This window comes from Lissotriton vulgaris, chromosome 2_1 (assembly GCF_964263255.1).
Source record: "Lissotriton vulgaris chromosome 2_1, aLisVul1.2, whole genome shotgun sequence".
NCBI lineage: Eukaryota > Metazoa > Chordata > Amphibia > Caudata > Salamandridae > Lissotriton > Lissotriton vulgaris.
This window is the reverse complement of record NC_141687.1, coordinates 307,622,930-307,648,747: the sequence shown is the minus strand read 5'-3', so window position 1 is coordinate 307,648,747 and position 25,818 is coordinate 307,622,930. Positions and strand designations below refer to the sequence as shown.

At 42.9% G+C, this 25,818-nt stretch overlaps 1 protein-coding gene across 2 annotated transcripts in view; it reads right to left on the bottom strand.

The window, feature by feature from the left end:
- The window catches only part of SLC47A1 (solute carrier family 47 member 1), a 721,842-nt gene that overhangs the window by 341,276 nt on the left and 354,748 nt on the right, over positions 1-25,818 (bottom strand). For both annotated transcript variants that reach the window (XM_086955002.1, XM_086955001.1), the window contains exons 3-4: positions 22,677-22,745; positions 4,737-4,885 (exon numbers count right to left, since the gene is read on the bottom strand). In XM_086955002.1, the coding sequence (XP_086811128.1) occupies positions 4,737-4,885; positions 22,677-22,745 (218 nt within the window). The remainder of the gene's footprint in view (positions 1-4,736; positions 4,886-22,676; positions 22,746-25,818) is intronic.

Below are 25,818 nucleotides of genomic sequence, written 5' to 3'. Positions count from 1 at the left end.
GTGGGGGAGAGGATGTGGCACTATGGTCAGAGCTGCTGGATTTGGAACTTGGGGTCCAGGTTCAGCCTTAATGACCAGTCCACCGGACCACTCTACTCAGAAAGCACATATCCATGCTAGACCTTAGAAGGCTTCGAAAGACCTTAGACGCCCTGGTGTCTTAGCACCAGCAGGTAGACCCTGGCGGTGGCAAGTGTGTTTTAACCTTGGAGGCCTGTCCACCACAATCCATGAAGTTCACCTCCAATCTTGGGGACAGACCTAAGAAGCAGCACACCATAGAGTGACAGTGACTCTGTCACTGAGGTCATAGGACCCTTGAGGAGGGTGGCTCTAGGGCAGTCGCCGGGGGCTAACTTCGGGTGGGGGCATCGTGTTTGTAAATATAATATGGTTTTAAAAGTACTTGCTGCCACCTTCCTGGCCTCCGACAATTTTCAGCAAAAAAAAAAATGTCAGATAACTCCAGTGATTAATGTTCTTAGTAGAGAGAGATGGTGTTTTGTCTAGTGGAAGTTTTGACTCATGAATAGGAACAGCAGAGGTTTACTGTGCTTGCTGCTAAGAACATTTACCATGGAGATCATAAAGTGCACATGATGTGAATAGGTCAGTGGGTTACTCCTTTTGTCAGAGAGACCCTATTGTTACTTGCAGGTAATAAGTTAAAATCCTAACATAGAATTGTGAGCTATTAACTGTCATGTAAAAGCTGCATGCAGACTCCAAGGTATAAATCAGAGCGTTATGGTGTTTTGCCCAGTCTTCGATTATTCTAATGTAGCAAAAAAGGGTTCATTTGGGTAGAAATCAATTCTGATTATTAAAGAGAACCCCCAACCATTGTATTACGTTTAAAATTCTGAGTTTGTGTTTCTCCAGACCAATCACTATTAAACTATGCTGCCTACTAGTATGGCTGTCATGTGACTCCTACACCTTGTAGTCCTTTCTATTATGTAACATTTCCTAAACAGTGATTTACACACGTATGATTGATTGTCTCTGTGTAATATGTGTGATATAAAGTGCTCTGACACCCTACACTGGTAATAGTGGTGCTGTAAATTTTCTGATACTTTATTATTGTGAAATTTTTACACAAAGCAAACAGTCTCTGCAAAGATTTTTCCTTATTAGTACTAGTGGAACATACAACTGCAGCTGCGAGAAAGGTGACCAGTCAACCTTTGCAAAGGGCCCTCCACTTCACAGCATCATAAGTCACATTTTTTAGTAACTTTTGATCAGTTTGAGCTATAAACAATTTATTAGTTAAAATCATCAGATTATGAAGTGGATGAGGTATTATCTGGCAAATATGGCAAAACCATAGCTATGTGGAAAATATTTTGCAAACTAGGATATTTTGCCATTCATTTTTTAAGTGATCTTGTGGAAAAAGGGAGGAGAAGTGCTTTTGACAGAAACTCCGGGCCCGATTCACAAAACTAACTTAAGACAAAATCCTAAACTTACTACCATTTTGGTATTCACAGAAGGCACTTACTCATTTTGGTATTCACAGAAGTTAGGAGTCCTAAATTTAGGACTCCTAAATGCCTTCTGTGAATACCGAAAGTCTTAAAGTTAGGATTTTTCTCAGTTTAGGAGTAGTAAAGTTAGGACTCCTAACTTTAGAACTCCTAAATGCCTTCTGTGAATACCGAAAGTCTTAAAATTGGGATTTTTCTCAATTTAGTAGTAGTAAAGTCCTAACTACTACTAAATTGAGAAAAATCCTAATGGTGGGGCACGAGGCAGGTCTGTCCGCTCTCTCAATTGTTATTTACATTAGCAATGGAACCCCTGGTGGCTTCATTGCGGAAGGAGGCTGAGACGATGGGGATAAGGGTGGGAGGGAAGACACAGCTGCTTTTGATATACGCGGATGACGTGATGCTCTCACAGCTCCTGCAACATTTGGACAGGTTGGGTAAAATCACTGGTCTGCGTGTAAATAAACTGAACATTTTGTTGTTCCCCCGGGGAGGGCTGGAAGGTAAAGAGGTAACACAGCTGGAACAGGGAAGTCTGCGGTCCTAGGTGTCGTCCTTCAGATACTTGGGGATTACAGTAGGCCATAGTCTCGAGGACCAGGAGTGCTTAGCGGTAAGCCTGATGATATTGGGCCTGAACCAGTCCATTCAATTCTGGAATACACTGCCGCTCTCCACTATGGCGAGGGTGGTGGTAGCTAAGATGATGTTCCTCCTGAGGTGTCTGTATACTGTCCAGAATGTATTTTACACACTTCCCGTAGCGTATTCTGAAAACTGGATAGCCTCCTGACCCTGCAGGTTTGGGCGGGAAACAGGAGTAGGGTAGCACTACTACAGCACTACCACAGCTGAAACACGATACACAAGAAGGGGGAATGGGTCTCTCAGATTTGGAGCTGTATTATTATGCCTCCAAAGTACAATGTGTGGCACAATAGGTGTCGAAAGAGGATAACGCTGAAAAGTGAATGCTCAGAGGAACACATGGAATGCTCACTGATGGAATTACCCATGTTTGGAAACAGGGTACCCGAGGGAACCCCTTACCTCATAGGCCAAACTGCCGAGATATGGGAACAAGTGATTAAAACAGTGTTTAATGAAACCCCATTTTCCAGGGACCTAGATATCTAGACGATAATATAATTTTGTCGTATAAACAGAGACATGACAATGGTGCGATGGACAGAGGGAGGATACATCACTTTAGGTGACTTATACCCGGGAGAGACATGTCTGACATTTGAAGAGGCACATGAGACATTCGGGGTAACAAGGGGCCAGTTCCTTCAATATTCTCAAATAACACATACGGTGAGAGAAATATGGACGGACTTCCCGAATGCCCGAGAAAGAATGTCACCTTGCAGCTCCTGCTGACCATGGGGATACGAGACAAATGGTGACCTTCCTATACAGAATGCTGAGAGAGGACAGAGGATTGCCCTTATGCACCAGGGTAGAAACGTCAAGACTCGTCCCCCCTGTGGGCCTACACACATTATCATCCCTACTACATCCATTTCACAGAGAATGTTTCTCTGTGCACCTTTGTTGAAAGAAATATGAATAATACTTGGACAAATCCGTAAAGGGTAGGCCCGGATAAGGAACTGATTTGACTACAAAACACAGCCAGTTCTTGTGTTGTACAAACTATTGCAATTTAACTTGTAATTGATGTAATTCAATAGCCCCTTCTATTTTATTTTACCTGTCCTACACATGAGCACACCTTCCTTTCCATCCTTCCTCTTGGAGCAACCTCTTTATGTATTGATTAGGACGATTTGTTCATCTAAGAAAAACTTGTGAATAAAACAGTTCCCTCTAATTTGATTTAGTGCCAGTGCATCTATTGAGAGTGTGCATGTTTTTCTTGCTGAAAAGTATCTGTACTATATGACTATATGCAAACAATATGCATTTATAATGTGTTTTTCGAATTAAGAATACGTAACACTTATACAATTACATGATAAATTGGTCTAGGACCAACTGTTTTTCCATACAAATCAATAGAGTGGGAGACAAGACAAAGGAGGCAGCACTAACACAACTGTGGCATTAGAAGATGATGGAAAGGAGGAATGCTATATTTACATGTAAGCAGCTATGATGCCAAAGCTGAACACAGGCAAACAGTAACAGACCAGGAAACCAAGAAAATAATAGTCCCCCATAAGAACACATAAAGAACCATAGTGGAATGAGAGAGTACTTAGTCCCTGCTGCATGGGATGAACAGAAGGGAAAAAGGAGAGAAAAAGAGGCAGGGCTGACCACTAGCAAGCAAAGATTTTTGAAGGGCACTGAAACAAATCAAAAGCAGGGGAGTGGTTTAAAGCTCACAAGAGCAATTACACGGTCTCGAATGCTCAACCTAAAAAGGGAACAAAAAAGCAAGAGCATCAACTGCGTTTGTCACTAAGAGGCAGGTGCCACTAGAGTTAAAAGTCATAATTACCCTGCATGGGCGACTCACACAGAGGGGACTGGGCAAGTCCAGAAACAGAGCTACTTCTGTGTGTGAGTAAGCTGTGTTTTTCTGCTCGTCCAGCCCACACATGCCCTTTCCACATGAGTTTACTACAGAGGGAATATGTAGCTAGCCAGTCGACCTACTATGCCATTGTGCAAGGAATGTTGTTTACTACAGGTGAGAATGTTTGGTGATACGCATTAAACAGCATTAAAAAAAAACACTGAAATGCAAGAAGGGTGCATGCTTTAGTTTTCGGTCCTGCAGTATAGAGCAATGTTTCCAGACAAACCGCAAAGACGTGACATGTTTGTATTTTATTACTCTCACCGGTCTCTAACCACGTCCCAGGTACTTCACTTGTGATTATGGTCTTTTTGGACATATTACAGAAACCTTCTCCTGCATACGTAGTTAACTAAGGAACCTGATGAATTAGTACCAACACATTTGCAGTGCACTCTAAAGGCTCAACACCCCTAGACGCACATTAAATTCACAATTTAGCCAGCTTCTGCTTGAACGGTTTAGTTTTTTTTTTCCACAGTTTCTGCATGGCTCATTGAAGCTGCACGTTTTGAAAACATTATGGTGAGAGCATCCGATCAAGAAGCATTTACAACAAATGATCTCTTTACAGAAACCAAAGCACCTCTATCCAAAGATACGATAAAGCTGGAATGCTAGGAGTACGTTTTCCTTTTATATCTTGTTGCAATGCAGAGTTGCACAGACTGGAGACAGGCCCTCACCTGGACACCTCTGGGTCCTGTCTGAAGAGCAGCAGGATCTGTTCCGTGTTGATCAGGAGAGCCCAACACGGGAAGCAAAACAGCAGCAGAATGAGGATCCCTCGTTGGAGAATAATGCCGACCTGCTTGAGATTCTTGCCTCCAAAGGTCTGAAAGTGAGAACATCAGACATTAGAACAAAGAAACCAGACTTCCTGGCGTCCCCATGTCAGCTTGTTGCTGCAATAAAGCACTGCACAGGCCATCCTGCTGACAAACTCGAAGCCTCAAATGGCCCTGTTCTGCTGCATTAAAAGACAGAAAGTGCTACTTGAGATCCGGGCCTCTGCAAAATGAACACTTTACACCCAAAAAATAGTCACCCACTTGAGACATACCGGTAATCCTTCTGTGCACATAAAGTGAGCACACCAGACCCTCATTAGAAGAGTTTATTTCACCCTTTTTCCTCCATCAATCCACCCAAACTTTTGCCCTTCCATCTATTCATACATCTCTCCACCCACCTATACATACTTTTATCCATGCATTCTTTTACCTCTCATATATAGATCATCCTTTCACTCACGTATCCATCAATGTTTATGCCTCAATTAATTAATCCTTTCATACTTCTCTACATTCAATCCTTCCTGCCTGTCAATCTTCCTTCCTAATCCTGTTCTTTTGTCCCCTTTCAATCGCCCCCAATTTTTTCTCTCATCCTTATTCTTTCTTTCTTACCCTTCCTACTCATGCTCACTGTTTTATTTGTACTTTTCTCTGTGTTTACCCCCATATTCATTACTTCTCTTTTTCCGTTCCTTTCACTATACATGTCTGCCTACGGTCAAGACCCCTTTGTCATGGTATTCCATATCTGTGTTTATTCAAAGGAGTTCATAAAAAAACATTTCAAGACACATAGTGGTGCAGTAAATATTGGTGCAAAATAAACATGCTTGGTGCTCTCTTTAGAGGTGATACACAAGTGATAAATTGTGATCAACAAGTGTATCAACAAACACATTAACAGAACAACCTGTTACAGCGAGTTCTCAGCAATCACATAGGGTCCATGTTTTTAAAGGTAATGGCGTTTCGGTCCCAATAGAAATGGCAGGATCATCATCAGGGCTAAGGGGGATCCCAATAAAAATGGCAGGATCATCATCAGGACTCAGGGGCATAAAACCAGCCAGAGAGAGAAATTATGATAAGGAATTTGGTTGCAAAAGGAGGGGGTGCCTGGTGACAAGCCTTAGGAACAGGGTGGGTAGGAATGGCGTGAGCTGGATTTATGCTGGATACCCATAGGGAGCACCAACCAGCCTGCAGATGGAGGCACACGTTTGGTCTGGGTCTCAAGGTGGAGTGCCAGATTTGTTCGCTGGGTTTGAATCAGCACAAAAATAAAGATGTGCTGTTAGCACTGACTGGAAGCATGGAGTCCTTTTGGGACAATGAGTTCTCCAAGGTGGAGGGTGGGCCCTCCAAGGAGGGAGGGTGGGCCCTCCAAGGAGGGAGGTTGTAACGGGCCGTGCTGTTCATGTGCGGGTTATACACTTGTTGATCACGATTTATCCCTTGAGTGTATCACCTCTAAGGAGAGCACCAAGTATGCTTATTTTGCAGCAATATTCACTGCATTACTAAATGTCTTCGTTTTTCATAAACTTCTTTGAATACATTTTATTTGCCATTTGGTTTTTTGCATGTAAAGTATTGTTACTAGGGATCTGTGTGTTTTTTGTTATAGTTATTACCTCAGGTCCCCAGTGATCCTTGGGTCTTTCTTGTTGAGATATTATTAAGCGGTAGCAGTAAGCACAATTTAGATCACATATTGTAGCTGTGCTCTACAGTATAAAGTTAAACTAAATACTTCTACAGATGCCCAAAAATTAGAATCGAGGTCATGGAAAGTGATTTACAGTAGTGGATCATATATATCCAGTGCTGTACGCAGAATTATAACACACAGTTTGTGCACTCCACACTGTGTTATACAGCACAACACGGTGTGTGTACTGAGCTCTGTACATCATGTCAGAACATGCAACAGACATCCAAAAAGCTTTTCAGTGGTCCCTTCAGATTTCTGAAGTAACAGTTGCTATACAATTATATTATTGCTCCTGCAACTTTAATTAAACTTATAGTGGCTGTTTGGAATTCCCTTGACAATTCACCTCAACTGTTCTTATATGTTCTCTTATTTAGAGCTTAAAAACTAGAGAAAACAGGATAAGAAAACGGGAGATAAGAGACCATGAACTGCACTAGCCTTTGTGGTCCTCCGTACACTAAAAGCTGGTGGTAAACATCAGCAACACGTAATTTAACTGCTGATCGATCTTGGATAGAGTTTATCATAGGAAGCCTTTGGATACTGAAACAAGAGCGGAAATCCCTCAAGGAATTACCAGAGCTCACTCTTGAGTCAGATACAAAAACATTAACAATCTTTAATGATGGTGCAGTGCAAGCAGTATTACTAGGTGTCCCACTCAAGTCAGTCAGTCAGTCAAGTTATCTTTATTCGATTTAGTTAAAAATCATACAAAGAGCATAAAAAACGTATTATATACAAGTAAAATACAATTAAACAATTTCATTTCAATCGAATACATGTGACAGGGTATACAGTAAAAAAAGGGTTTAAAAAGGAATATAAAAAAAATTTATACAGGGAAGTTTACTGGTTTCTTGCATGTTCTTGATCTAGCTGCCGCCACTAAAAAATTTGCCACGCAAAATGTAATGCGGATGTTGTTCAATGATTGGAGGTAAACATGGTTGGTCTCACCTGGGAGAAGACGGCTTCCATTAAAACAGGTAACAAATGTTTTTTCCTCTGTTCAGAAAAGAAATTGCAAAACATAATAAAGTGCATGGTGTCTTGTGCAGAGAAATTATCACAAGTACAGGGTGGTGCTAACTCTGGTTTTGTCCAAGTGATGAAACTTCCCAAATAAAAGTGAATAAGATTAAACCTGAATTTCGTTAAAAGAAACCTGTGAAATGTGTTGGTAACAAAACATAAATAAGGTTCTAGTGCAGGTGTGTTAACTAACAAATAATGGCGTCTAACTGTGGGTTTTAACAATTCCGTTTCTTCTTGACTAATTCTTGCCCTTAGCATAAATTGTTTTTTAATGATGTCTACGTCTTGGTTTGTTATGCCAGAGGGGTTAGTAAAATGATCTGGCCGTCCCAAGTCCATAAAGGTTTTTTTCAAATAGGCCAACCATGGAATTACATTGCTATGCTCCAAGGACATGACATCCTTCATAATCAAATGATTGAGGGTTAATTCTGTGTTTAGCCATGTCTTGAGCCAGTATGTTAAGGGCGCCAGTTTTAACCTATCATGGACATAGTCCATTCCCACCTCCGCCTGTATGGATAAGGTTGATGTCGATTGGGGAAGGCACAAAAGAGAGCGTAAGAATCTATTTTCCGCCTTCTGAATATTTTCCAAACATGCATAGCCCCATAAAGGCGCGCCATATAGTGCCACAGAGAAGCATTTACTATTATAAACCTTTAAAATGTCTTCCATCGGTCTGTGACCCAACCTTTTGGCAAAACCCAAAAGGACCGTTGATGTCCTTGTCACCGCCAGGCTTTTGGCCCTTACCTGGGGACCCCAGGTACCCTTATTATCAAAAAGCACACCAAGGTAGGGAAAAACAGGTACTCTGGACACAACTTCTCACTTGCATCTAAATGTTTTTACCATGGCTCTTTTCTTCTGCGGACCAACAACCATAGTGTGTGACTTGTTTGAGTTAACCTTCAAGTCTAGATGGTCCATGAAGGTGCCGAATGCATCCAAAAGCTGTTGGAGACAGACGCCGGTGCGGGCTATAAGCACTGTATCGTCCGCGTATAGGAGAGCAGGAATCTTAACTTCTCCTACACGCGGGACGTCTCTCGCAGCACCCTCTAAGTGGGTGCCTAGGCCATTGATATAAATTGTAAACAGCAGGGGTGCAAGTATGCAACCCTGCCTGACCCCCCGCTTCGAGCTAAAACGGGACGTGCATCTACCTTCTTTTGTAACCCGCACCGCTGCAAAAAGCTCATGGTGGAGTGAGGCCATGAACCCGACAAGAGCCTCGTCAATCCCAATCTTCAAAAGGATATCCCAGAGCTTAGACCTATTGACCAAGTCGAAGGCCGAGGAGAGGTCCATGAACGCTAGGTACAGTGACCCCTCCTTGGCCACTGTATACTTTGAGATCAACAGGTGTAAGTTAGAGCACTGCTCAATCGTGCCTCTCTTCTCTCTGAAACTGTACTGAATGTCGGCCAAACCACCACAACCTTCCAGACTATCCCTTAACCTAACCAAACGGACTCTGCCTAGGATCTTTATTGCAGAGTCCAAAAAGGATATAGGCCGGTAGCACCCCGGGTCATCCCTTTGCCCCTTTTTAAATATGCGGACAATTGTAGAAGTCACCCATGTGGTTGGGGCAGGGGTACTGTTTGCAGAATTAAATACATTTGCTAGGATACCGGCTTATAGTTCTGGTAAATGTATATAAAAGTCAGCCGGCACCCCATCCGGGCCAGGGGCTTTATTCCTGGTAGTGGCACGGATTGCTTTCTCTACCTCGGCCCTGTTAAAGAGCATGGGAGTACCCTCAGGGATGGTCATATTAAGAGGTTGGGTAACCGTGCCATTATCTCCATAGACTGAACTGAAATGGGCCAGCCACATCTCATCTGGGATGACACAGTCCGTATCTAAGTTAGGTGAGTCAGAGAAGTAAGGCTGGTTGATTACGGCCCAGAATTGCCTGCTACCCCGCAAGATATCGACAGAGATTAAATTCTCCCAAGCCTCGTGTTTGATTTTATCCTGTCTGTTCTTAATGGCTCTTTTGTAATCTTTTCTTAGAGTTGCAACGGCTGCCCTGTCCCTAGGACTAGCTTTAAAGGCCAATTTTAGGGATTTGTGGGCTTTTGAACAAGGAGCATCAAACCATCGGCAGTGTTTATTTACTCCCTTCCTCAGTTTGACCGTGAGGTTAGAAGAAATTTTACTACAGATCGTTTGGAAGGCATCCATAATGTCGTGACCTTGCGAAGATGGATTTTGGCAAATCATGATATGGTCCTCGATTTGTGGACCAATGTCAGCATAAAAATCACTAGGGACCACATTTGCCCACTTAAGCCGTCTACCCTGGTCTATTGTGCGTAGGGCAGGTCCTATAGTGACCTGTCCCGGTATAGGGCCCCTAGAATCCCCCCATGCCAACACCAAGAGGACAGGATTATGGTCACTAAGGGGGGAAGGGACTGTGCAATAAGAAATTGTTCGATTGAGAATGGCTGGAGTCACAAAAATATAATCAATGATAGTGCCAGGGACTGTCCCCTTGAAGGTAGGTGTTCTAAACTCCCCCTCCCTATTCCCTGGTTCAAAAAAGTTAGAATTGGCCAAAAATTCTTCCAGTTCTTCACCTAATTTAGTGTGTTCAAAATGAGGCCCCTCCTGTCCTGTAGTCTCCATAGGATCAATTGGACCACAACCAAAATCACAGGGATGAATATTAAAATCACCCATGAACACATATTCATAGTTTATATGAGTATTATGACTGACTAGGTTTAAAAACGAATCCAGTGCGGCAATGTTATCGCCACCACTATCCTTATTACCGGAGTTATAAAAATTTATGAACAGGGTACTCTTAGAGGAACTAATTTCCCTTACAACAATCAGACAATTCGGGGAATCATATTTGATCTGTTTCAGCGGCCCTTTGAGATCAAGTGAAAAAAGGGTCAAAAGGCCTCCCCTGGCTCTACCTGCGTTACTTGGGGTTGCAGCTACCGCGAAACCTACGAAACCATCCAGCCAGGTTTCCTGTAGAGCAATGACGTTGTGTTCTGAAATAAAGCTAACCCAATCGGTGTCGCCCATTTTAGATCTAATTCCTGCGACATTCCAGCTAAGTATTTTACATGCTGCAACTCTGTTTGGATTGCTTCCACCCTCAATCGGTGTTAATTCTGCATTGGGTAGTCAGTCTGTGTCGTCCATACCGGACAGGGGGGGCATAATGGTTACTCAAGGTCAGCCCGCCAACCTCTATTAAATCCTGTGGGTCCTGTGGGCGGGTTATTAATGGAACACTGGGATCCGTTGCAAATTGTGTTGTTGAGATGTCGTTAACGTTTCTGCGTCTCGCTACTGCCCTCAGGCCCTGCCATCTAGCTTGGTAGTTAATTATAGGTATTGAGTGGGCTGGAGGTTGATAAAAGAAACCTAGGGGAACGGGTCTCAAATGGTCCCTAATGGAGATCGCCGAACCGTCCCAGAACAGCCTATCGGCTAGATCGGCCCTACAAAAATTAATTACCACGCAATCACCATGTGTAGTTTTCGGTTGTTTGCCAATCCTGCCCACCCTCCTTGCATGGATGATCATATCTGCAATGTTCTCCCCACAACATTTCTCAGAACACCACATTTTTACTTTGGCCATGAGATCCCGAGTTGATTCCCTCTCCCTTTCCATAAGAGGATCTACCCCAATAAACACTGCTACCAGAGGAGACGCCTCTGGGGGAAGGTTAAGTTTATATGAACTTGGATTGGCCCTCCTTTGGGGGGGTGAGCTCTTCTGAGGTAAGGCCGTTGACTGAACCCCCGATGTGGGAGCGTTGGCTATCTGTTGGGGGGGAACTGGTTTTGAAACCTGAGGCCTGACATCTTTGTACATAGTGCAACTTGTGGGAAGTGTGTTTATCATGTTGCCTGCTGGTGTCAAGCCCCCACCCGCTTCCTCAGGCAAACCTTTGCTTAATAAAGCGATGTTGGAAGGTAGAGAGCTTACAAGTCTGTCAATGAGGGAACATTTCTTTAAGAGGCCTTCCAGGCACGTATTTAGAGTGTCCACAATGTCTTTGGCGATTCCCACCAAAAGGGGTTCAATCCTAGCCACGAAAAGTTCCTCAAGTTTATCTCCTAGAATGTCCGTATGATCACTAGTAGACATCGTCGTATTGACTTTTTTCCCTTTTTTACGTTTAGCTGGTTGAGCACCCAGCTGGGGGGTCAAACTTTGAGATTTAGCAGGTGAGGCAGAGAGGGTGTCTTTACTCGTTTGACCCAGAGAGGAGGGATTTACTATGGTGACAAGTGGTTCCAGGGGAAGAGTAGGTGTGTTCGTAGGGTCTGGCAAGTCAACCTCCAAAGGTTGCGATGATACTATGTTTCTCGGGGAGGTCAGAGCAATGCCCAGTTCTTGCTCTGCGTTGCCAATCTCCTTAGTTAGGGCCCCCACAGCAGAGGAAAGGTATGATATGATAGAATTAGAATGTCTTGGTACCTTGGCATTTTTACCCCCTCCTCCATAGTCAAGTTTTTCTTCCTCTTACCCATTTGTTGTTGTAGATGTTAGCGGGGTGGCCCTGCCCTGCCTCTTCCTGCCCCGGACGGCCACAGACGGCCCGCCCTCTGTCCGGGCTCAGCCCGGCGGTGCCGGCGCGCGTCCCGCGACGCGGGAGGAAGTGCTGCGCTATCAGGGCCTCCGGGCGGAAGTGGGTGTGGACCGGCAGCGGCCCCGCGAAGCAGGGGACGCTGGATACTGTAGTCTTTGGCTGCCCAGCCCCTCTCGGCGGCCGCTGGTGGACTGCGGCGGCGGAGGCAGGTAGCGCTGTGTGCAGGCGTCTCGTGGCGTGGCGTGGTCTGCTGTTACACCGTTCACCCCTAAGGCAGAAAGATCCCCCGCTCCACCGGAGGAAGTGCTGCGCTATCAGGGCCTCCGGGCGGAAGTGGGTGTGGACCGGCAGCGGCCCCGCGAAGCAGGGGACGCTGGGTACTGTAGTCTTTGGCTGCCCAGCCACTCTCGGCGGCCGCTGGTGGACTGCGGCGGCGGAGGCAGGTAGCGCTGTGTGCAGGCGTCTCATGGCGTGGCGTGGTCTGCTGTTACGCCGTTCACCCCCAAGGCTGAAAGATCCCCACTCAAGTCAAATTCAAAAGCATTAATGTTCTTTACTAAGGGTGCAGTTCTACAAGTTGTTACTAGAGGTTCCTCTTAAGTCACAAGCAAAAGTATTGACATTCTTACATAAAGCTGCAGTTACACTAGTCATTATTAGTTGTCCTTCTCAAGTCAAATGCAAAAGCATTGATCTTTTTTAATGAAGGAGCAGTTCTACAATTCGTTACTAGAGGTCTCTCCGAAGTCACATGGTAAAGCATTGAAATTATTAAATGAAACTACAGTTCCATTTGTCATTACTAGGTGCCGCTTTCAAGTCAAATGCAAAAGCATTGATATTGTTTCAGGAAGGTGCAGTCCTGCAAGTCATTAATAGAGGTCCCTCTTGAGCCAGATGCAAAGGCACTGAAATTCTTACATGAAGCTGCAGTTCCACTAGTTTTTACTAAGTGTCCCTCCAAGTCAAATACATTATTGATATTCTTTCATGATGCTGCAGTTACGCAGGTGTACCTCTCAAATCAAATGCAAAAGCATTGAAATTCTTTCATGAAGCTGCAGTGCACGTAGTCGTTACTAGAGGTCCTTCGCGAGTCACATGCTGATGCTTCAAACGACCTGCACCAAACTGAGGGAGTATGACTTTAATATATAAATTAGCAGGCACACTTTTGATATTTTAATCATTTGTGCTTATTTTCATAGGTGTCAATATTTGTCAATGCTGGTTCATAATAATCAGTCAAAATTTAATATTTCAATACATTTCTTGATTTTCATCAAAGTAAGTGGTTACACCCTACTATACACACAACACATTTATACACTGGTAAGAACAAGCATGTTTAGACAACAAATTTTTGCAATTTTTAGATGAATTTAAGCATATGAGAAGTGCTTTCCTAGTTGAATGGTGTTGGGAATCTATGTATTTATTTGTATTCCATACTTTCCACACCGTGGGAATTCAACCCATTAGTTACTAGATGTCTCCCTTAAGCCAGATGCAAGTGGTTCAAATGTCAATCATAACCCTGAAGGGGTGTGTCTTAAACCTAAATATCTGCAGGTATCCTCTAGCTACTCTAATGAATTTTAATCATTTTTTGTAAGAAACTCTGAGTTTAGAACAAGTCCTCAAGACTGCCCTCGCTGAAGAGTGTGCTGATCGTCAATCAATTGACATAAAGTATGGAGGCGCCCAAAGAGAGCATGAAAAGTAAGCCAAAGTACAGGGCCAAGGGACACAAGGCAATTTCTCCACAGAAAAAAAAATGTGTTACAGATGTGGACTGTCGCTTCCACACAAAGGTAAATGCCCGACCGTTGGACAGATATGGTACAGCTGTGGTAAACCAAACCAAATCGTGACAACTTGCAAGGCAAAGAAAAAAATAAGTGCTTCACAGCCTGAAGACAAAATGGCAGACTGAACGGTACCTCAGCGCTCTGACAAGGCCAAGCGGTCACACCAGCTGAGGCAAATACCAAATTAAGTTGATGACTGTCTAAATCATAAACAATGAGTTTCCAGCGAAAGTGACATTGAACATTTTGCAAAGTCATTGTTTACTTAAAAAAGGCATGCATATTTGGGAGTGGTTGAATGTGAAAAAAAAACCAAAGTGAAGAAATATCAAAATGGAAAAGCACCACAAATATTCAAACATTGTCCGAAGAACATTCTAAAGATAAACAGGTGTTTGATACCATTCATAATCGATAGCGGTGTGTCGATAGATATCATGCCTGAAGAGAAGTATCAAGAATTATCTCCATTACCACAACTTACGAAGTCAAAGAGTAAAATATACACAAGGGCTACCTCAACACCCTTAAAGAGCCAAGGTTAATTTGTAGTCACAATCAAACATAAGAAAACTATGGTACAAGTGCATATTCATGTACTTCAAGGAACAGCTTCAAGTACATGTTTCCTGAGTTTCAACAATGCTCCTGATATGGGACTGATATCAGTAAACTACAATATGAATGCTCAACATGAAATTGTAAGTCAATTTCCCTCATTATTTCATGAGTTAGGAAAACTCAAAACAATAAAAGTAAAGTGACACATAAATGACAGTATTTGTCTTGCTTGCTCAAAGACATAGCTAAACCCGTCTGCGCCCGTCCGCGTATCGGACGCGCTCAGCGCTAAGAATGCTGCTGGTTTAAGGTATTCCAGGGAGTCCCTGCTGAGTATAGGAGAGAGGATAAAGGGTGGGCCTCAAAAAGATGGGCCACAGCCCTCCGTTACTCTGGGGTGTGGGCTGATTAATAGCCGATCCCTGGTTAAACACCACCAGGAGGTGGCAAACCTGTTAGAAAACATGGATTTAGACGTCCTTTTTATCACGGAGACATGGACGAGTGTGAACTCCTCGATGGAGCTGGGCCTTGCTTGCCCGAACGGGTATAAGATGTTTCACAAGCCCAGGTCCCAGGGAAGAGGAGGAGGGATGGGGTGATATTCAAGGATAAGTGGGACCTTTCCCCCCTACAGGTTGATGATGTTATAGGGATAGAACTACTGGGATTCTCCCTACAAACACCTAAAGGAATGATGCTTACTGGCATGATCTGCTATAGGCCACCAGGCCTGGATACACAGTACCAAGCACTCTATGACACTATCGCCGCCCTCGAGCTGACCCAGTCTAGATTGCTGCTCCTATGGGATTTTAACCTATGGGACAATGGGCCCCTAGGGAATCACCTGAAGGATTTACAGCATATATGTGGGAACTGGGGCCTAGACCAGCTGATACTGGAACCAACTCACTCAGGTGGACATGCACTGTATTTGGTATTCGCAAACCGGACGGAGACTAAGGTGATTGATACCTTACCTCAAAGCTGGACCGACCACTTCCTGATCCATTTTCAGATCATTGTACCTATTCAAGGGAATGGAAAACACCTGCCCTGTAACCTATCGCAAGGGACGGGACTGGTCTAAACTATCTATAAATAAAATAAATAACACTTTTACCAGTAAAACTCTCTTTGACCCCGAGGGCTCTGTGGACCAGAACTATCAGGTCTACTGCAATCATATCATAGACACCCTGGATAAGATTGCTCCTCTGAAAAACATAAAGAACAGAAGGAAACCCTCAGCCCCTTTGTTTAGCGAGGAGCTGAAAACCCTGCGCAATCGGTGCAGACAGGCAGAAAGGAAGTGGCGAAGACTCTATTTAGAGTCTGATAAACGGTTGCTAAAGATAGAGCAGGCTATATATAAAGGGGCCATTGCTAAAACAAAGGCGCTACCACTATGCCACTACCATACTCCAATCACCTAATAGCACCAAAACGCTCTTTAGCATCATAAGAGACCTGTCTAACCCGGCCTGCATGAGCAATGAGGTGGTTGCAACTCAAAACCTGTGCAACGAAATCGCTGTCTTCTTTGAAGAAAAGATTGCTAAAATTGTGGGGGGACTTGGCCAGGGTAAGGCTAGCAGCCACGATTTATCACCTCAGACGGTTGAGGAGGAACCACGGGTAGTACCATCTATGGAGAGCTTTCCATCTCTTACAGAGGAGCTCTTTACCAGCTTGGCGCTTGGTATATCCTCAGGGTCCCCGCTAGATCCGCTTCCCCATAGTATCTGGAAGGAGCATGGCCCGGAACTCTTCTCCTGGCTGCATTTGATCTGCCGCCAATCCCTGGAGGAAGGAGTAGTACCTGAGATATGGAAACAGGCAGTGGTAACCCCCCCTACTAAAAAAGCCCTCGCTGGATCCAACAATCCCAGCCCACTTTAGGCCCATATCTCTTTGGAAAAGGCTGTCAGTAGGTCTCTGTCAAGCTATCTAGAAGATAACTGCCTACTGGATAAGGACCAGTTTGGATTCCGTCCAGGCCATGGGACAGAAGCTGCATTGGCAGCCATGTTGGACATCTTGAGAATGCGAGCCGACAGTGGCAATTCATCAGTACAAGTACTGCTGGATATATCGGCCGCATTCGACACGGTTAGCCATGCAGTTTTGCTAAGGAGGTTATAGAATCTGGGCGTGAAAGGTATGGCCCAGAAATGGCTACAATCCTACCTGCTGGGCAGACAACAGGTAGTGACTTTGGCTCCGTTTGCTTCCCCTAAATCCCAGGTTCACCATGGAGTGCCAGAGGGCTCTTCGATCAGCCCAATCCTTTTTAATATATATCTGCAGCCCCTGATCCCCATTATAAAATCGTACGGGATCGATTTAATCAACTATGCTGATGACACCCAGTTGGTGTTCTCCCTGGAAGGGAAGCATGCGGTGACCATGGATACTCTTCAGCGATGCATGTGAAAGGTCTCTGGCTGCTTAATGCAAATTCCCTCCAATTCAACGAGGGGAAAACGGAGGTAGTCTACTGCTCGCCGGCAAATTGAGTCAGCAACTGCCTTGCGAGTTCAGACTCTCGCCGGGAGCCGGACCCTGCATCCCAGTTAAGACCGTGCGGAACCTGGGAGTATTGTTTGACGAAAACCTCCAACTGGTATCGCAAACTAATAAAAACAATTAGAGTCTGTTTTGGCCTGCTAAAAGCGCTCAGACAGATTCTCCCTCTTTTGCCTGAAGAGACCCGACCTCTGGTGGTAAGGAGTGTAATCTTGGCTAGACTCGATTACTGTAACTCGTTATAACTGGGTGCCCCTTTATACATCTTGCAGAGGCTCCAGAGAGTTCAGTCGTTCGCGGCCAAGCTGGCACTCAACAGACCCCGTGGCTCTTCTTCCACAATGGCGTTGAGAGATCTACACTGGTTGCCAATAAGAGACAGAGTCACATTCAAATCATTCAAATCCTTATGTATTGTTTATACATAGCATGGGTCCTCTTCCATTGCAGGAAAGACTCACATAGTATAAGCCCACACGGTCTATGCGCTCCTCTAGTCTAAGCCTGGCAGCCACCACCAGAGTCAGACTTTCCAGGATGGGAGGCAGAGCCTACTGTACAGTAGAGTCCCGACTATGGAATGAGCTGCCCCAGAACATTAGGTAAGCCGATTCCTTGATAGGCTTCAGGAAGAGCCTAAAGACGTGGCTATTTGCCAAAGTCTGAAATCCTGGCGTCTATCATCCAGCTTTCTAATCTGTTAATTCCATCTGACTAGTTTTCTCTTCCAAAGCGCCAGGATACCCGCAGGGTGACAGTTGCGCTATATAAGAACAACATACAATACAATGCAATACTAGCGAGTTGCGTTTCACTTGCAAGAAGCTGTTGATAAGGAATTTAATTTGTTGCTTAAAAATGACATAATTGAACGCTTCTCTGGTCCGACACCCTTGGTTTCCCCCATTGTAAGACTGCTTAAAAGAGACAGTGAAGGAGCTGTAAGCATAGTTGTTGAAATGTGTCAGGCAAACAAGGCAATTAAGCAAGAGAGACATCCTGGTACGCACACTCCTGACATGATAACTCAATTGAATGGTGCAAATTTCTTCTCTCGCTCGGCCCTGAATAAAGGATATCACCAATTGCAGGGTGAAGTATTAATCCACGTACATAACAACCTTTTCAACGCATTTTGGTTTGTTTCGCTATAAGTGACTGAGGTTTGGTATATCCTCTGCTGCCGAACATTTCCAAGACCTCACTCAATGTATTATACAGCCTGTAATAAACATATTTACCTACAACGATGATATATTGGATTTCAGAGTTATATAGAAAAAGCATGAGAAAGCTCTCATGCAAGCATTGTGTTTGCTGAATGATGCAGGTTTAACTCTAAATGTTGACAAATGTAAATTCCAAAAGAAAAGCTTGAAATTCTTGAACATGTCTTTTCCGATGGGGTATGAAACCTGATCAAGCTAAAGTTCAAGTGCTGTCTGCAAATTCCCCACAAGACGTTTCTATGCTATGATAATTTCTTGGAATGGCCAGTTACTGTTCTAGATATATATGAAGCTATGCTACGGTCAGTGCACTGTTACGAGAGCCAATGAAAAAGAAAATATCTTTATTGGTCACGAGAATGTGAGAAGAACTTTCAAAGGATCGAGCAAGCTATTGAGTGTGCCACTGAAAAGGCCTACTTTGATCTCAAATTTCACACAGAAGTTATAGTTGATGCTAGCCCTGTCATGTACAGTACAACGGACAGCCTAATGCACGTAGACATATAGTGGCATAATCCAATAAAAGCCTGTAACAAACGGAACATGCTTACTCGCAGCCTGAAAAGAAAGTTTGACAGTGGTATGGGCTTGCGAATATTTACATGTGTTTTTGTACGGAAAGTCCTTCACAGTATTGACTGATCATCAAGCACCGTTGACGATATTCAGAAATCCCAAAGCCAAAATTTCTCCTAGAATTGAACGTTGAGGTTCAAGGTTACAAGAATACAACTAAGCAATTCTTCATCGTCCAGGGGAAGTTTATAATCCTGCTGATTATTTTTTAAGAGTCCTATTACAATGCCCCTGTTCCTCATCTAAAACAGGAGAGGCTTACATCAATTTTATTATGAAATCGAGAATATCAGCTGCCATGTCTTTAGAACAAATTGTCACTGCCATGGGCCAAGATAGGGACATGTTAAAGTTGAAAGACATTATTGCTCATCAATCATGGAACCAGCCCTCTAAACCTCTCACTAATGCCTGTGAGTATGCGAAATTCAAAAATGTAAGAGATGAACTTTCAGAGACTCAATGCAAGGTACACACATTGTAATTCCAGAGAGTCTCCAACAACAAGAAATTGACGTTCCCCATGGGGGACCTCGAGGAATAGTTGCCACTAAGAGAGCTCTCCGTGATCAAGTCTGGCATCTCGATGAAAGGGTCAAAAAAGAGAGGAAGACTTGTCACGTATGCAACTGTCTTTCATCTCAAGTTATTCAGCACCCTTTGAACATGTCAGAATTGCCACATCATGCTTGGGAGAAAATTGCTATTGATTTATTTCTTTAGTCCTCTTGAGAAGGGACACCATCTTGTAGTTATTGTTGACGAATACTCCAGTTTTCCATTGGTAGACCTTTCATCCACTGCACATGAAAACGTTATAGAAAAGTTAGATGGCATCTTTTCAACATGGGGTGTTCCTACAATATTAAAATCTAACAACGGCCTACCTTTTAATAGTCGAGAATCCAAAGACTTTCTAAATCACCTCAATATAAAGCATCTAGAAAGCACTTCTCTTAGGCCACAGGCCAATGGTCTGGTAGAACGGTTCATGAGTACTCTGAAGAAAGCTGGTCAGCGTGCTGCACTGGAGAAGCTCAACCTCAAAGTTGTTTTGAACACTACTCTTCTAGTTTCCCGTTCAACCCCTCACTCAAAAACAGGGGAAAGCCCTGCAACTCTTATGTGTTGATGACCATATTGCCTCAATAGACCATCCTCAGATCCAAGAATGAGTAAGATATTCATGCTACGGACTTTGGTCACAAACAGAAGATGAAAATATATGCTGACAGATGACGTCATGTAAAAGATGTCACCTTTACAAGAGGAGATCGAGTGTTTCTCAGACAACACGGAAGAAAGAAAGTCTGATATTCCTTTTGAGGCATACCCTTTACCATAACTAACACCAAAGGACACATGGTGACATCCCAGAGCCCTGGGAAGTCCCTTACAAAAGATTCTTCTCACTTTCGACATGTAGTCCATCACTCACCAAACATCAATGCCAGTGAAGAGACTGGGTCCTGACAGATGGTTGATGAATGTGCCTGCTGATAATTCCACCTCACCTATGCAGATCACTGACACTTCAACTGACAGATCCCGGTTTACAGTGATCTGATCAGGACATGTGATTCAGGCGCCAAAACACTTAATTGAAGAACTCTAGCCCCTTGCGTGCGTCTGTTGGCTAATATCTATTTAGTGTATTTATTTATTTACTTATTTAACTATTTTTAAAAGTTATAACTTTTAATTTAACAAAGCGGGAGTTGTGGTGTCTTGTAAATAAAAGAACGCTGGAACTCATTACATTCCAAGTGCACACAGTAGGCCTGTGATGTAAGCATTGGGGAGATGAGGCTTAGAATGTTGAGTTCTGACTTACACACAGCGGAAAAAAGACGTATACAAACTACTCTACTGTGTTGTGCAGTTATTAGCGAGTACCTGGGCTGGCAGAACACTACAACTTGCATTAGCAAGTTGTGAGGGTTTGTTGAACTGACCACTGTATGAAGAGGACAGATCCAAAATCACTCTAAGCAAGTATTATTCAGAAATTTTTAAGTTTGAAATGACTGAAGCTGGTTTTAGGCCCGTGCTAAGAAAGAGAATGGGGTTGATTCTTTCTTAGAATTTACAAATAAGTACAGCATTGAAGAAGCCACAATAAAGGCAAGCAAAGGTGCCAAGAAAGAATTTTTAAAAGGGAAGTAGAAATTTATAACTAGCTGATTTCTAAAATAATTGAAAAGCTTTCCAGCCCCTTCTCTTTCCGACTTGTGAAACTGCAACTTCATGAAACAATGTCAATGGTTTTGCAGCTGACTTGTGAGGAACACCTAGTAGCAATTGATGGAACTAAGGCTTCACGTAAGAATGTCAGTGCTTTTGCAATGTACTATCACGTCAAAGATATTTTTAGAGATGTCAGGCTCAACAAAATAATGAGCACAGAGTCACTGTCTAACATTGAAATTGATTGTGTCAGGTGCAAGGAGACAGCAGGGTCAGAAGTAAAGGCCTAAGTACAGTAGGAGTTCTAGAAAGATTTATTTATGTAATGTGGAAAGTAGGGTAAAATCAAGACTATTCCATACCAGGAATGGAACAACAGCTAAACTAGTGCACCCAACTATACATATTATACTTAGTTTGTGCACTTGTTAGCTACAGGTTTCAATGTGAGTCAATTAGTGGTCAGTCTATCTCAGGTCAATGTGACCATTGCATTCTACTGGGCATATACATAGACCCATGTCTTCAAATGTCATAGTGTTTGAGGGAAGATTGATCTATTCGGAGGACAAGTGCTCTATCTACCACCATCCACAATATGTTATGATACACTGTGCAGAAAACATCTCAACAAGATTCAGAGAATGCACCTTGATTCTTGAGTTTTCTACCTTTTGCACAAATCCTAGTTCTGAAATCAAATTTGTTCTATGTGCACTTCAGAAAGTAGCGTTGGTGGATGTGGCAACATAATATGGACACACTCTTATAGCATTGGGTGAAGTACCCAAGCCTGTAACTGTAATGGGTTTCTATCACAAATTTTTTTACCATCCTGTAATATCTTTAGAATATTACTTACCACTATATCTTCATGGTAAGTGGCTGTAGCAAAGCTAGATTTATTATTCCTAACTCCACATCTATTGACAATATATACCTAAATCGATATACTGTTCTTGACTCCACATCTACTTATCTTAACAATAAATATTACAAATGCAAGGTGACATGGAAAAAGAAAAGTAAATCTATACTTCCCTTTATATAATTACCATACTCTGTATACCTAAACATTGCAGGTCGCAAACAAATTACTCAATATTCTAAAATACAACCACTCTAGTATTATGAGAATGATAATGCTGTAAATTTATGAGTCGTAAAGTTTGCGACAGGCAACTATTGATCATCAAAGAAAATCATCAACAAAGAATACAGAGATGTTAAATATTGTTGATAGCTGTAGAACTGGTATTACACTTAAACTAGTAGAAAATGACAAAACATAACATAATGACAATTGTGTACACCTCCCCCTTGCAGTGACATTTGTGCTTTGCCTAAAATCACTTAGTAGTTGGTCGTAAACTGCTAGATAAGTAACCATTGCCCACATGCAGTGAGAGCCAGAAAACTCTGAATTTAAAACACAGTCCTAAAGAGTTCCCGCATGCAATATTAAACGGCAATCTGACTGGAAACACACAATTTTCTCTAAATGTACTGATTAGATAAGTTGTGCTGAGTTTTTGTCCTCAGGACTACAATTATAGGAAAAAAAGGTCAGTGCGCGATCGCAGAATGACATTTACCTGCGATATAAGAGTATCACATGCTGATGCAAGGCCTGTTCCCACAGAAATGCCTGTGATGTTTATAACCTGAAAAAAAATCCAACCATTAAAAAAGAAAGGAAGAGCAAAAGATCACACCACGTCTCTTACTTTTAAGTGCATCAAGAATGTGAACATTGCAACAAACATTTTTTTCTAAGTGGGTCTTTATTGATTGTACAGTGTATTGACAGAGGAAAAGTCAGAACACAGGCACAAGGCATGTAAAATAAACACCATTAACATACAATGAAAAAAACATATCTTAAGGATAATTTATAATTTGAAATACCAACTGGTATATGGCTACGTATAATAATTTGAAGGTGGTGGATAAATTGTAAATGAAAGTTATAACTATAACTTTCGAATTTTTAAAGTTTGTGTAGTTTAAACTTGGTTTATATAGAGAAAAAACGTTTTGTTTCTATACAAACCCAACATAAGATATACATACATTAAAAATTGTAGTTATAAATTCAATTTATAATTTACAAACGATCTTCAAATTACTATAAGTAACGCACATCCGAACACAGTCTTATCACCTCACTCGCCACACTACATTAACTATAACTAATGCCTTTTCCATGCACTGTTTATATTCTTGCATACTACATAACTTATAGCAAGTGAAATCATAGCATTCATGACAACACTTTTAACTACTCAAATTACATTATTTGTCACAATACAGTGCATGGTAAAGTGGCGAATTATAGTTAGTGTTTCTGGTTAGCAAGCTAATAAGAGTGTGTAACAAGGACGCTACATATAATAATTTGAAGGTGGTGGATACATTATAAATGAAAGTTAGAACTGTAACTTTCACGTTTTTAAAGTTAATGTAGTTTAGACTTGGTTTGTATAGGTAAAATGCCCAGCGCCTTGACATCTTCGGGTATAGTGCTCTTTACAAATACTATCCTATCTTATCCTATCCTAAAATAAGTTTTCCTAACTATAACTAAGCTTTAACCTTTGTTTTTTTCATAGAATTTCAATGTGTTTTAATTATTTTTTCATAAAAAGTCCAGTGTTTCAAGTGGAGAGTTGTTACATGGAGTGCTGTACAGTGCAGTAGAGGAGAGTGTTGTAACGTCTGTTGTCATAGACCAGAGTATTGTAGATCAGAATCGAGTAGAGTGTAGTGGCACATCATACAGTGTAGTAAAGTGTTATATAGTGTAGTGGCATCGTGTCTCATATAGTGGAGTCAAGTGTCATAGACTGAAGCTGCGAGTTGTACAGGGGAAAGGCGTGTCGAATAGTAAAGTAGGGTGATCTAGACTTACGTAGAGTGGAGTAGAGTTTTAGAGTGGAGTAGGGTGAAATAGAGTGTCACTCTATGCCAGTGTCATCCAGAAACTCCTCAGAAAACTACAGAACATTTAAAACACTGCAGCTAGATTGGTATTAAACATCCCCCACTGCAGCCACATCACCGAACACATTTGAGAGGTACACTGGCTGCTAGTCAACAAAAAAATCCCCTTCAAGCTCCTCACACATGCCTACGAAGTCCTCGACGACACAGGACCAGCACATCTGAACCACGTACCCACCAGACATCTTTGCTCTGCCCAACTGGCCTTGGCCATCATCCCACAGATCCACAAGACCCGAGCGGGAGGAAGATCTTTCTCCTACCTCTTCGCCAACACCTGAAACACCCTGCCTCTCCACCTCAGGCAATCCCCATCGCTAACCCAATTCAGGAAGGATCTCAAGACCTAGTTCTTTGACTGAACCCCTGTGCCCAAACAGATCAGCAGTCCTCCTTCACCCCTCAGCACCTTGAGACCCTTACACATGAGAAGCCCCACTATATACACCCTTGACTGATTGATAGAGTGGAGTGTCATAGAGTACAGTGGAGTAGAGTGTTGTGTATATAGTGGAATGGCGTATTGTAGAGAGAAGTTGAGTGGCATGCCGTTAAGTGTCATACAGTGTAGTACAGTGACCTAGAGTGGATGGGCATAGAGACGAGTAGACTATCATAGAGTGGCACAGAGTGGAGTACAGTGTTGTAGAGTAGAGTTGCATAAAGTGGAGTAGAGTGGCGGACAGGGGAGCGGCATAGAGCGGAGTCAGGTACAGTTGCTTAGAGCGGGATAAAGTGTAGTGGAGTTATGTTATGTGAATTTATGAAGCGTGGCTAATCATGCATAAGGGTATCAAGGCGCTGAATAGGTCAGACCTGAAGGAGGAGGAGAAAGAGGAGGAGGAGATAATACTTGTTTCATCTGGAAGAGCCATGTCTTGAAGTTTCTTCGAACGTCATATGGGAGTTTCTAAGGTGTTGTGGGAGGTCGTACCAGGTCTTGGCTGTGTCGTCGGTGTAAATATTTTTTTGCATTTTAATCAAACAAAACACAAAACAGTGGGGTATCACAGGTGCTATCACAGGTGCTTAAGTAACAACAGTGCACATTACAATAGAGTGACCGGAGATATAGGGTCTGACAGATCAAAGGTAGTAAACAGAAGCTGCAGTAGGGCCTCAGATGACAGAACCCATATATGGTGGCAGTGTCTGAAATCAACTTGCTATCTCAGCAATCCAGTGCCCCACATACCCATTGTCACAGCTCTAACCATCGAGGATCCCAAAGCCAGTCACATTATCACACTTCAAACAAATCAAGAAGACTCTCCTGTGTCAGGGACCACTCCCCGAATCTCAGCAGCCAGGAAGGGTGTCCCCGAGAAGGGTTCATCCTCCATGAATCGTCCTCTAGGAGCCAAGACCGTGAATCTATCTGTCACCTTTTGAGCCAACCTACGATAATAATACCCAACAAACACAGTAGGGGAGTAGGTTCAAAGATCCGATCCATAGCCCAGCAAATGTCTCCTGTAGTTCCAGTAAAGGACACACTCAACCCCATAAATCACCCATTATATTGATCTCTGCCTCTGTCCACTGGTGGAGCCCAGACCGACCCCCTAAAGCCCCCATCGCCGAGCAGCCAGCAACGACAGTTCACATGTATATGGTAATTTAATGCTCCTCATCTGGAGTGCCCTAGCCCAGTCAAAGCACACTGTTCAAATCAATACATTCTTATTTCGAACCAGGGAAGTAGGTGTGGGCTACATCAAAACGGTTGTCAAC